The 12,468-nt window shown below is 41.3% G+C and overlaps 1 protein-coding gene across 3 annotated transcripts in view; it reads left to right on the top strand.

The window, feature by feature from the left end:
• Positions 1–11,944, top strand: part of IRS1 (insulin receptor substrate 1) — a 43,108-nt gene extending 31,164 nt beyond the window's left edge. For 2 of the 3 annotated variants that reach the window (XR_012787984.1, XM_075570129.1), the window contains exon 2: positions 10,822–11,944. Coding sequence is in view for 2 of the 3 variants with exons in the window: in XM_075570129.1 (XP_075426244.1) it covers positions 10,822–10,826 (5 nt within the window). In the remaining variant the exon portion in view is untranslated. Of the gene's footprint in view, positions 1–5,598; positions 5,656–10,821 lie in introns of all 3 variants that reach the window. The other variant, XM_075570128.1, reaches the window with a different exon arrangement.
• Positions 11,945–12,468: the final 524 nt, after the last annotated feature.

Here is a 12,468-nt window from a genome sequence, read left to right as displayed (position 1 = left end):
AATCGGGAAAGAGATGAGGACAAAACGAGTCTTCGCTTCATTGACTGGTTTTAAAAGAGGGCTTTTGTGGTTTTGTTTTATCCTCGGAGATTAGATCAGACAGCAGCATTGCTTGTTGACGATGATTCTTCAGATCAGCATTTTGTTGTTCAGTAGAAAATGAACAGGCTGCAATATAACACAGAAGTGAACATGACTACCTCGCTCGATCTCAAGACTCTTCCAACCCATCAGATGTTTATTCAACGTCAAGGTGCAGATAAGACAAAGGGAAGTAGTCGCCGTGCTATATAAATACGTCCTTGTAGGGAAAAGCAAATTGTTGAACTAATCCGTGATCTGTCGAGTGGCCGAAATCTTAGTGATGCCCTTATTAAAGATAGACTTTTACGCAAGTATTTTAAATCCTCAAGGATGACATGTCCTTTATTTTAATTTACAATGGGACGTTTGACTGGGAATAATAGTCATTGTTGATTGCTGTAGCCCAATAACGCACACTTGGTTAGACAAAAAGAGATGGGGTAATAAAAATGGGGCAAAGCAGGAAGCCTATGAAAATAAACAGGATTCCTCTCCTTTATAAGGTCAACGGAACACCCTTTGGAACCCTTTTCAGGGTTTCTGAGGAACACCCCATCAATCTGTCAGTTGTGTTTGCCTAGCACTAGCAGAAGACTCCTTCAGAATGGGAGTTCCAGGTTTGAACTCATTACAATCCTGTAATTCCCCAGCCTTATGCTGTGATCCTCCCCCTGCTGAATACAGATTTGTTATCTTTACAATTAAATCCTTGTTTAGTTAAATCAGGAGAGACAAATGGGCTTAATTGCAGATTGCCGTGACGCTGCAGTGCTGCAGAATATGTTGGCACTTTTACAAATAAACAGTATTAATAATAATACTAAAATGGGAGACGCGGTCTTTCACATGGGATGAGGACTACAAGCAGAACTTTTAGGCTGCAGACTGTTTTTTTTCCCTGGGTTGTATTTGGAAAGATCATGTTTAGGACATTATTATTTGACAACATGCGCAGCCGGCGTTCAATTAAAGGTAATGCTACCAAATTTCTACAAGACTCAACCAGGGCTAGTTCATCTGAACCAACAATATCTGTTGTAAAATGTAATCTGTTGTACGCCATGAATAATGCAAATTAAAAAACAAACACTTGTGAAAGGTTATGTCACACTTACATTGCAGACCCCAGTGTGTGTGTGTGTGTGTGTGTGTGTGTGTATGTGTGTGTGTTTGTGTGTATTAGGCACACCTCTACATAGTCATTGGGATATTTTGCTCTGTGCACACATAGGGATAATTAATAAATAGTACATCACCCAGAGTACAGTATAGAGTTTATCAGACTGCATATCGTTTGTTTCCTGACGGCTGTTTTTAAAATGCTTCCTTGTAGAGAAACAAATTGTTTAACATTTGTGAATTGTTTGACCAGCATCAATAATAGTTAGAAAGTGTCCTAAACAAAAATGTGTTTAAAATAGACTATCCAGGATTTCACCTTTAAGTAATAATCAATTGGAGAGGTCATTTCCTGATAGTAAATGCCTTGTAGAATGAATTGAAGGCCCGAGGCAACGCAGCATGCGAACAACCCACGAGGGCATTAACCGCCAGGAAATACTTCATCTGAAAAGTCATTATTACAATTTATAAATTACCAGCATTAAAGGAAAAGGTACGGTTTTCTTTACCTTCTTTAAGATGTTGAAATCATGCATGGTTACGGATGAAGGTATTTATTGCTCAGTAACACCCACCACCCCAAGTAACATTTCTGACTCCGCCAACAAGAACCAGATCTTCCCTGATTCGGAGTTAAAATGTATGTTTTATTCACATGCACAATGCTGTACATGCCAAGAAAAAAATACTCACAAGGAACGCGAAATAATATTGTTTCCTGAAGGTCACGTACATAAAGGATGAAGGTCGCACACAGCTAGTTTTGATTATGCCTCATAGTCTTGCAACATGGCAGTCAATAGAGACGGCACTTTTTTTGTTTTAACAATGTTTTGCGGGTCCTTCTCTCAGCAAAAGGCTAAACTTTGTTTTATCTAAATCACTGCGAGTTGGGACCCTAAGCTATTGCCTTGTACGTGAGGTAACTCTCTATCTTTTTGTTAATAAGGCATTTTCTCAGTATCTCACGCTGATAAATGCATTTGTTTGCTAGAGAAGTGTTGCTTTTTTTTTTTGGGGACGTCTCGGGAGTTTAACTGGCTCAAGATGTTTCTTTTCTTTCCACATTTTGGTTCCAATGGGTTGTTCAGATGTGAATTGCAGCACACACATGTAAATAATATTTTGGAACACCCGTAACGCTTCGCTTCATTTGGTATCTTCTATCTAACATATTGAGCTTGAAAACTTTGCTGGTCCCTTGGTGAGGAGTTCTGGAAGTTTGTATGGGGTGGTTCCACTTCTATTCAATGGCATTATGATCTCATTTTCCATATGGGGTACTGATGCAGTTGAAGCACGTTTGTTACCAGAGAGAGTACTTTGTCTACACTATCTTACCCTGTGTGGAATTTTGGTCACTAGTGTTCTTGGTTATAATATTTCCCCTCCAATATATTTTAACTAATGTTGAAATGATCTGGGTGGTATCCTCTGTGTATTGTACGTTAAGCCAACAATGAGGAAAGGGTGGTAGATTTGTGAAATTAGCCTCCTCAGTGCTGGTGGAGTCTAATCCAGTAGTGCAGGGGGTCCTCAAGTGCCCCCGACAGGTCAGGGTTTTAGGATATTCCTGCTTCAGCACAGGTGGCTCAATTGAAGACTGAGCCACTTGTGCTGAAGCTGGGACTGATTGAGCCACCTGTGCTGAAGCAGGAATATCCTGAAAACCTAACCTGGTGTGGGGGTTTGAGGACTGGAGTTGAGAACCCCTGCAATAAGTGGATGAAAAAAATGCTTAGGATAGATGGACATAAGGGTAGCCTAAATCTAAAAGGTCATAGGTCAAATAGGGTGTGAGGCTTTACAGTAGAGGGGAAAATGGGCAGAGTATACACGTACATAGTGTTTTACAGCAGTAATACACGGGACCTAATCGAAATAAGCGCTTCATACAAAAATAACATTTGGGAAAAGAGGCCCTGCCCTGAAGAGCTTACAATCTAAGTAGGTGGGCCAAGTGGTTAGTATTTGTCGTCCATTCCGGCTCCTTTTGAGGAACGAGTGTATGATTTAAAAACTGATGAAGACGCATTTCTACTATATCTGGGGTGTTCCCAAACCTGCAAATAACGAGAAAAAAGTGACCATATTCTGCTGTGTGATTTACAACTGTAGATTAATTTTGTATCCTTCAGTGGGGTCATTAAACCGAGCATGAACGGGGTTTGGATATATTTTCTTCAGAACAATATACTAATTCTGCACAAATAGAAAACATCTAATTAAAAGCAATGCAGCGTTTTCTGATTTTATTATTTTAAAAAAATGTTCCCTCCTGCTTTCAACTGGAAGGCTTCGATCTACGAACTCTGATGCCAAATAGTTTTTCTGCACTGGTAATTATTTTATCATATCGCAAATCAAAGGTTCTGCTTTCCTTCGTGTTTAATAGGAATAAGGCTTGTGTGATTCATGGAGTGTGTATACAGGCATGCCCCGCATTAACGTACGCAATGGGTCCAGAGCATGTATGTAAAGTGAAAATATACTTAAAGTGAAGCACTACCTTTTTTCCCACTTATCGATGCAATCGTCATGCACGTGCATAACTGATGTAAATAACGCATTTGTAACAGGCTCTATAGTCTCTCCGCTTGCGCGAACAGCTTCGGTACAGGTAGGGAGCCGGTATTGCTGTTCAGGACGTGCTGACAGGCGCAGGCGCGAGCTGCCGTTTGTCTATTGGGCGACATGTCCTTACTCGCGAGTGTACTTAAAGTGAGTGTCCTTAAACCAGGGTGTGTCTGTATATGTAGTGTATGTGTGTGTATATGTAGTGTATGTGTGTGTATATGTATATACACACTCACAATATCTTTCGATGTTCGTTCTTCCAACAAAAGTTTTTTTAGGGTGCCCTGCTGTAAGTAGAGTGCTTTTGATATCTTGTCGGTGCTGGTAATTTGAAGCTCCAGTTGGGAAAGGGCTAAATGTTGGGTAATTAGTAAAAGTAAGGAAGCAGACTGTACAGAATCAAAGTGAAAGTTCAGTTACAGTTGGAAACGGTACTATTCTTGTTTTTTTGCTGTTTGTACTGCATCCATCAGTTTAAGGTTCCTCTAAGGGTTTTTCCTCCAATTTCCTGGCATTGAAGATGCTGCATGCTACAAAAGCTTGGTGCTGAGGCATCACTTCTATATATAGGCGGTGCGCCTCTGGTTTGAGCTGGCAAGGCAGCCTTCATTTGAACAGCCTGCGTGTTGCTAGCTCCAAGCTCTGTAGGTTTCTCTCTATCTTCTGCTTGTGCCTAATACTTTGTGATAGGTGCTGTTTGAAGTTTTGACTCTGCTGTTGTTATAGTGTAAGCAGTGACACAACACAGTGGCTTTCAAGATTTGTAATGACCTTTTGTAATAGTATTTTTAGTGCATGTGCAACTGAATTCAGTGCAGGAGCACACATCGCAACCTTGGTAAAGCTGTATCGGCTGTAGTTTCAGAGTTGAAAGTTACATTTTTATTCTTTCTCTGAAATACAGGCATACCCCGCATTAACGTACGCAATGGGACCGGAGCATGTATGTAAAGCGAAAATGTACTTAAAGTGAAGCACTACCTTTTTCTCACTTATCGATGCATGTACTGTACTGCAATCGTCATATACGTGCATAACTGATGTAAATAAGGCATTTGTAACAGGCTCTATAGTCTCCCCGCTTGCGCACAGCTTCGGTACAGGTAGGGAGCCGGTATTGCTGTTCAGGATGTGCTGACAGGCGCATGCGTGAGCTGCCGTTTGCCTATTGAGCGATATGTACTTACTCGCGAGTGTACTTAAAGTGAGTGTCCTTAAACCGGGGTATGCCTGTAATGCATTTTACAGCTTGTGTGTATGTAAGTGGCCAAAAGAAGCGCACACCGCACACTGTTCTAAGAACAATATATTTTCCCCAGACTTTTCTGCTTTGAATTGAATCATGAGTGATAGAGCGAAGGTGCGGGGGGGCCCAAGGTCATTGAGGACATGTGAAGATGAAATTGTTTATATGAATGCCCAGCTGTCTTATCAATCTTTTAACATGGGCGGCCAACTCCAGTCCTCAAGGGCCACCAACAGGTCAGGTTTTCAGGCTATCCCTACTACAGGTGGTTCAGCCATTCTAACCGAGCCACTGATTGAGCCACCTCTGCTGAAGCTGAGAGATCCTGAAAACCTGACCTGTTGGTGGCCCTTGAGGACTGGAGTTGGCCGCCCCTGCATTAGATTGAGAAAGAGAAGACCAGAAATGCTGGAGCTGACTACTGTATATGTTTGCTTAAGAGTTCCTCTTTAAGAGCTTACTCCTGTAGAGATGTGCTTTGTAGGTTAGGCTTGCCTTAAGGATGGTGGAAACGTATTACACCATATTTTCTCTCTTTATTTTCTTCTTTCCTGTTTGTGAACCTGCAGCTCCCCTGACCCCGAATAATTTTTTGCCTCCAGGATGCCTGATCCTGAATCATAACGGTATGCATTTGACAGTCTGAAATGCTCCAAGCTTTTGAGTGGTGTAATGGCTAAGTTATTATGACATGCATTAAGCAGTGCCCAGAACAAGCCCTCCGCATATAGAAACACAGCTTTAATGATCACTTTTGCAAGACTTCTAAGGATGCCCAGATGAAACCAGACATGACGTCTTTGCTTGGTCTCATTAGTGCTTTCTCTGAATTATGGGGCAGAGTTAAGGCCCCAGATTGGAGATACAAGATCATTGCCTTAAATAACTTGTTCACAGATCTGATGTACATTTAACTCTTACTCCCATAAAGCAAGTTTATGACATCTTTTAGTCACATTATGAATCCCTCAAATACGCAGAATTAACTATTTTTTGTCTTTCATTTGGCTATCTTGGATTGATGACACCAAGTATGACAATACCTCAATAATGCTTTTTTTTTTTTTTTTTAATATGTAGCAGGGGTGAACTATCTTTAAAACTTACAATTACTCAAATGTTAGCGCATACTTTTTCAAACATTTAAAAAAGTTGATTTTTCCCCCTTTTTTTTGGCATGTATTGACATCCTCTGTCTGCATGCTTGGGGAGTGTTACACTCGCAGAAATCAGACTGCTGACATTACATGCGTGTTTATGCTTTATAGGGAAAGCCCATGCAAAATGACCCTTTTTTGGTTTTGCACAAAAAATTTCACAAACTTTTTTTTTTCTGCATCGCCAAAATTTGCAACATTTGATCCAGATCCTGAAACGGGGCCTATTTGAAAGGGGTCATGAGACGGCACATGCCCTTAGCCCGGAAACCGCAGAAGAGTCCTCTACCTTTTACCTTCACTTCAGATCGCGTCCTAAGCTGAAAAAAAGCACTCTGCGGGCATGGTGTCACCACTACGTCATGGGTCCCCAGACGCCATGATGCTGTGAGTCCGTCTTGGGCACCCAAAGGGTTAAGTTAGCCTATTCCCGAGGTATCATAGGTGTGTTCACTGGCATCTCTCCATGTGTTGTATAGATGAGTGTATTAGGTGGTATATTCCAATGGGTACTTGGCTTTGCCCCCTTGTCCACTCTCCCCCACCTGCTCTCACCCCTCCCCCCCCTCTTTTCCTCTCCCTAGTAAACGTGCTATTTCACGGTGTGTTGCTAAACAGCAAAAAAAAAAAAAGAAGGGGGTTGATTAAACTTGTCAACATTTTGCAAACACTGTTGGTTAGAGTTTTGCGCATCTGAGCACCCCTTTCATGTATGAGAGGCTGAACCGTTTCAATGGATTCTACCTTTTCTGCATTAATAGCTTGTCTCAAGCCCAGAGCTAAGAACTTCTAGCATCCATGTCACGTACGACCCCCAGCTAGCACGCGACCTGCATACGGGACAAGGGTTAATACCAACGCTCGCAAGCGCACCCACTCTTCACCCCCTCAAGGGTCCCTGAAATGAGTTGTATCTCTCCTCAAGCCGTCCCAATATACCACCACGCCGAACAGCACCCAAGTGAGCACGTGACTTTAGATATACAACCAGGGTTAACACACACGGCTAATCTAGCCAGCCCACCTTTCTCCTCTGCAAGGAACCAGCGAGTTAATATTAACCCCTACTCAATTGCACATCATAACCATCCACTGCCACCACCTGAGGTTATGCAGATCTGATAAAAGATCTTAGACTAAAATATCTGGCAGGGCCTCAGGTCCCTGTTTCCTATAGGAAAAACTATGCACTCTAACACACAATTAGTTGTAGTAACATGTGCCCGAATTTAGCAAGTTATTCTCTCCAGCGTGTACAAAGTTCATTGAGAACCCAAAGCATTACTTATTAAATGTTTTAATATATATAAAAAAATACAGTGCTTGAACTACAGAAAAGGTATTACAAAATAAACATACAGTTACAATATAAGGCAGAACAGCTTCTTAAAATAAAAGGAGTAAAACAGAAAATCCTATACAGTACATTACCACATGCTATGGATTTTCCCAGAGGCACTGATTCTGAAGATGAGGTCTTCCATGCTTTCCAAGCATGCCCCTGGACAGATCTGCTGTTTTACAACCTGGCCCAGATTTAAGTACAATGAGCCCACCCCTTCTACAACATACCTTGAAGCTGTTCTCCCCCAACCCTGTCTGTAAACCTTGATTAATTCAATTGACACCTTGAGTGGGCCATCCACACGGACCCCCCTCCTCAAGTAAATCCCTTTGAAATTTAGAGCAGTTCAAAGAAACAGTTCTGACCTGTTTCAGACTCCGGCATTTTGTATTCTTGTTAAAAGTGTAGCTCATTAACCCCTTAAGCACCAGAGGGATTAAAAATACCCAATATCTCATGACATTATCATGACAATCAATGATTCTGGAAATAAGATATTGCTGTTAAAAAAAAAAAGTGCATACTACAGACCCTTTTCAATTATTTTCTTTAATTTAGGATCTGGTTTTTATTTTTTTATTTTTTACCATTAAATTCCGTTTCCTTTTTTTGTCTCCTAATTGAGTGGTAGATTAGCAGAATACTCTACATACATTAGCTGTTTTGACAGTTTAGAAGACAAGTGTCATCATCACTGCATCCATCAGTGTGCATAGTTTCAGGGAAATGTAATAAAGCTAAGATAATAGTGTGTGGATTGTGTTGAAAGGATCCTCTGATTTGCTAATCTCTGATCTGATTTAAAATGCACCGAAAAAAGGTGCATTCTCCCTTAAAACACACCCCGCAGCAGAAATGAAGCGTACATCATTAGGTTACGGCCCCAGTCTTCAGTGTAGCATGCGCGTCTGGCGCATGTACATGTGGAAACCGCGTTCTGCAGTCTCACCTCTGAATGAGTTTTTGCGACGGAACATGCGTTGAGGGAGCGTGGCTAAAAAGTAACATCCTCTACCACAGCAGCAAGCTGAAGAGTCTGTGCTCTTATTGGCTGCTATTTCCTTCGCTCTGATTGGCTTGGGAAGTCTGGTTCTCACATCCACATGACGCCGTCACTACTTCTGAACACTGTTTTGTTGTCTTCGGAAAAATCTGTCGAGCAACGCGGCGGCAAATTGCACGCCAAGGCAGGTAGGCCCGGCCACATCGAGGGGCGATACGTGTTCTTTCAGCTCACGCCATAGCGTGCGCTGCAGAACGAACTGGGGACCTAGCCTTACAAACCCTCACCTCACCATAACATTCACGGTTGCATGTTCGACTTGCCAGGGAGGATTGAGTCATCCAACAAAAATGTCTAGCTCCAACCACAGAGCTGTATTATTGGGGACTCCAGCTAATGCTGGCGGTAAGTAGGAAATAGATTAAACACAGGTTTTCCCTTTTCTGGGGCTGCCAACAGTGATGTCAGTGACATGAAATGGTCCTTAGCTGAGCTCACTGCAGCCCGAGATCCCCTACGCTAAGCCTGTTGTGTTGAGCACTGTTTTAAGGGTTGTTAAGGAAATGCTGACTGTTGGTGATGAGAAACAATGGGGTGTCCAGACGGTGATCTAAGCCAGAATTAAGCATTTCTGTGTCTTCTCCTACTTTACTGAACCTATTTCTAGGGGAATAATTTCAACGTGAAGTTTTAGGACCTTCTGCCACAGAAGCATCATTGTTTACTATGCGGCTTTATAATACACTGCTATGTTGATGATTTAATATTAGCTTACTGCTTTCTATAGCGATTGCTTTCCTTTCAATTGCATGCAAGTATTTCCTTGTAGATTTGTTGCTTTTGGTCATTTTTAAAGTGACCAAAAGCAACATGCAATAGAGTTGTAATAAAGTTACCGTACGGAGCCTGTGCACATCTATAGGTGTTGTATAAAACACTGTATTAAGCTCCGTTGTACCCATTACAAACAGTGTTTGCAAAGTTTTTTTTTATATGACTTTGGAACAGGGTTTTCCAGCTTTTGGATCATGTACCTGGCTAGGACAGAATGCTCATTTACTTTTTAAATCTAGCAAGTATATATATTTTTAAATGTTTCCACTTTTTGACAAGCATTGGTATATCCCAGCAGTGTGGTAGGAAATTGTGTATTTGGAGGAGTTTAACACTTGAGTAACAAATGGCCTCTCCCTGGTTCATGGCCCAAACCAGTTGTCTACAAAAAGAGCCTGTCACTTATCGGTCTTTGCTTCAGGTACCAGTTATTGTGCTGTTATGTCTCCATGTATTGTGTACTATACTCCTAGTTAGGAAACGCCTATAATGTCCTATTGCACTTTTTTTTAAACAAGTTTGAAAAACATATTGTGATTTCTATTGTTAAATGGTGAACAGAGTTCTGCCATTTGACGGTCTATAATAAAGATGGTGCCTAAGACATCCAGGAGGTCCTTTGTGTCTGAGGCACAGGTAGAGATAGGGATTTGCCCAAGATATAAAATGTGCGTATGACTTCATGTTTGTTATCTGGGACTCCTTGTGTTATATTCCCTATAGCCATTATTGGTTAACTTCCATGAGGTGGCTTGATTGATAATGGCTATTATACTTTTCTGAACCTATAATCTTGCATCAGTAACTTCTAAGTGCAGTAGTGCATACTCAGCCTGGACTAACATAGTAATTTATCACAGTAGCATGGAATGAATTGTAAATACTGGCCTCTGAGATTTGGAGAATTTTTTTTTGGTAAGACCTAAAAGGATCTAGAATAACTTGCCCAAGATCAAGTCTCATACTTCAGAAGCTAGGCCCTTGTCCAAGGTTAAGCGCCATACATTAATGCCAAGTCATTGCTGACTTTGTAAGAACTGCTGGGTGTGCATTGGGATTGATGTTTCGTTGTTTGCAAATACTGCATAGTTAGTTGTATGTGCAGGTAATCCACTTTTGGTGTTATTGATGATGATAAAACCAGTTGGATACATTTGGTATTTATTGGCTTATTTTTGTTACTTATGTTATATAGCCTGTGTGTGGACCTTTTTTGCTGCGTGCTGTAGCTGTCATGGTAGAAAGACTCGTGCTTGGTTTTTCAGTTTTTATTGGCCATAAGCAGCATTGAGTTGTTTTAGGGACAATTTCACAGTCTGAGCCAAAAAAAAAAAGAATTATTATACACTGCATATGTCTAACATTGTTTCCCTGTTGTCATTCACCACAGCATTCATCATCCAGCATTAACTACATCACTAAAAACTTTTATTTGTTTCCTTTTGTATTTTAGAATAACGACCTCTGCGACCTCAGCATATAACTCCTTCAAACTCACGGGAAAACAGACTCTCTCAGTAACCTTCACACATCACAACTTGGACCTCACATCCTCTTCCTCCGTAGATGGTACGCTGCATCCAGTTCACTTTGTTTACTTTACACGCAAACCTCAGGAGTCACTTGACTGAATTGCACCTTCCCTGTAGTGCCAAGCAAGAAGCACTGTGATGGATGGACAACGAGTCCGCTCTACTTCACCCTGGCAGTCATTCTCGGCGATCTGACCCACCCAACCCCTGGGCATGGTGGGGTTAATGGGCCCCGAGTACGCGCACATTTTCACAACTCATTCAATTTAAGTTGCTGCTGAAGATTACAAGAAAAAGAAAACTGTGTTACAAATCATTGTTGTAAATTATTACGTACAGAACTGTTAATAATGGTTGGAGATAATTAAATATTTAACATAGGTTTTGATTTATACATTTAATTTTTCTTTTTTAAATCTATCTTTTTCTTTTGCTAGAGCACATCTTTTTGATGTGGGACTTTGAGGTATTCTGTTGTTAAACAGACTTTGGGTAATTGCTTAATTGAGGCTAATATGAATATAAGTAGGGTACTTTTCTCCTTTTTAAGATTGTAATACAGAAATCGTGTCCTAGATTGCTAGGGCCCTTATTTACAGTCCTGTTTTAGTGACGATCAGTCGTAACGTAACCCCAATAACCCAACAGTTTTGCACTCGCTGCATAGTGAGGCGCTTAACCCCTTTGGTGCCAAAGAAGGGCGGCAGCGCACTAAGGGATTACCGTACGGAACTGAAGACCTCGCTATACACACTACTCACAGGTTTGGGAAACACAAACCTTTGCATTGCACAGGTACAAGAAAAAAATAAAAATATGAAATCAAGTCTTCCATTGTACATAGTGTAAAACAAATGTAAAAAAAAAAAAATGGGGAAAAAAAATACAATAAAAGAGGGAAAAAAAGGAGAAAAAAAAAATGCAAAGCAGAAAAGTGACGCGTGGCTGAATTCTATCAATCGAAACTCCCTGGAATGAACAATGTGGTTGTTTATAAATTCTGGAAAATCTTTCTACGTAATAAACTAGATACTGTTTAATTTTTTTCTGGTAAATATGTCTTATTTTCTGTTCTGTTCCTCAGATATCTCAGCATCCTAAGTGTATAAGCCAGGCACAGCCAGCTCCAGTCCTCAAGCGCAACCAACAGGTTAGCTTATCAGGATATCCCTGCTTCAGCACAGGTGGCTCAATCAGTGGCTCAGTCAAAGACTAAGCCACCTGTGCTGAAGCAGGGTTATCCTGAAAATCTGACCTATTATAGATCTGGAGGACTGGAGTTGGCTACCCCCTGGTATAGGCCCCACTAGGGGTCTAGCTCCCATGGACACTGGGAATGATACACTAGGTGCCCCCCTCCATCCCTGCCCCCCCTCCCCCCCCCAGAGCAGGCCAGCTGATGACTGCTGGGGATTGCAGCCGAAATCAAGTAATGACTTGGGAACATGGGAACTAAGGTGCGAGATTGCCATCAACGTTTCAGCCCTGTGTGGGATCTTGAGGAAGTTCCATATATAACGTCAATCATCGTTACTTTATGTTACTAAGATACACATCCTTTATAGTCT

This window comes from Ascaphus truei, chromosome 14 (assembly GCF_040206685.1).
Source record: "Ascaphus truei isolate aAscTru1 chromosome 14, aAscTru1.hap1, whole genome shotgun sequence".
In the NCBI taxonomy this organism is placed as follows: Eukaryota; Metazoa; Chordata; class Amphibia; order Anura; family Ascaphidae; genus Ascaphus; species Ascaphus truei.
Note: the sequence above shows the minus strand (reverse complement) of the source record. Positions and strands in the feature narration are given on the sequence as shown.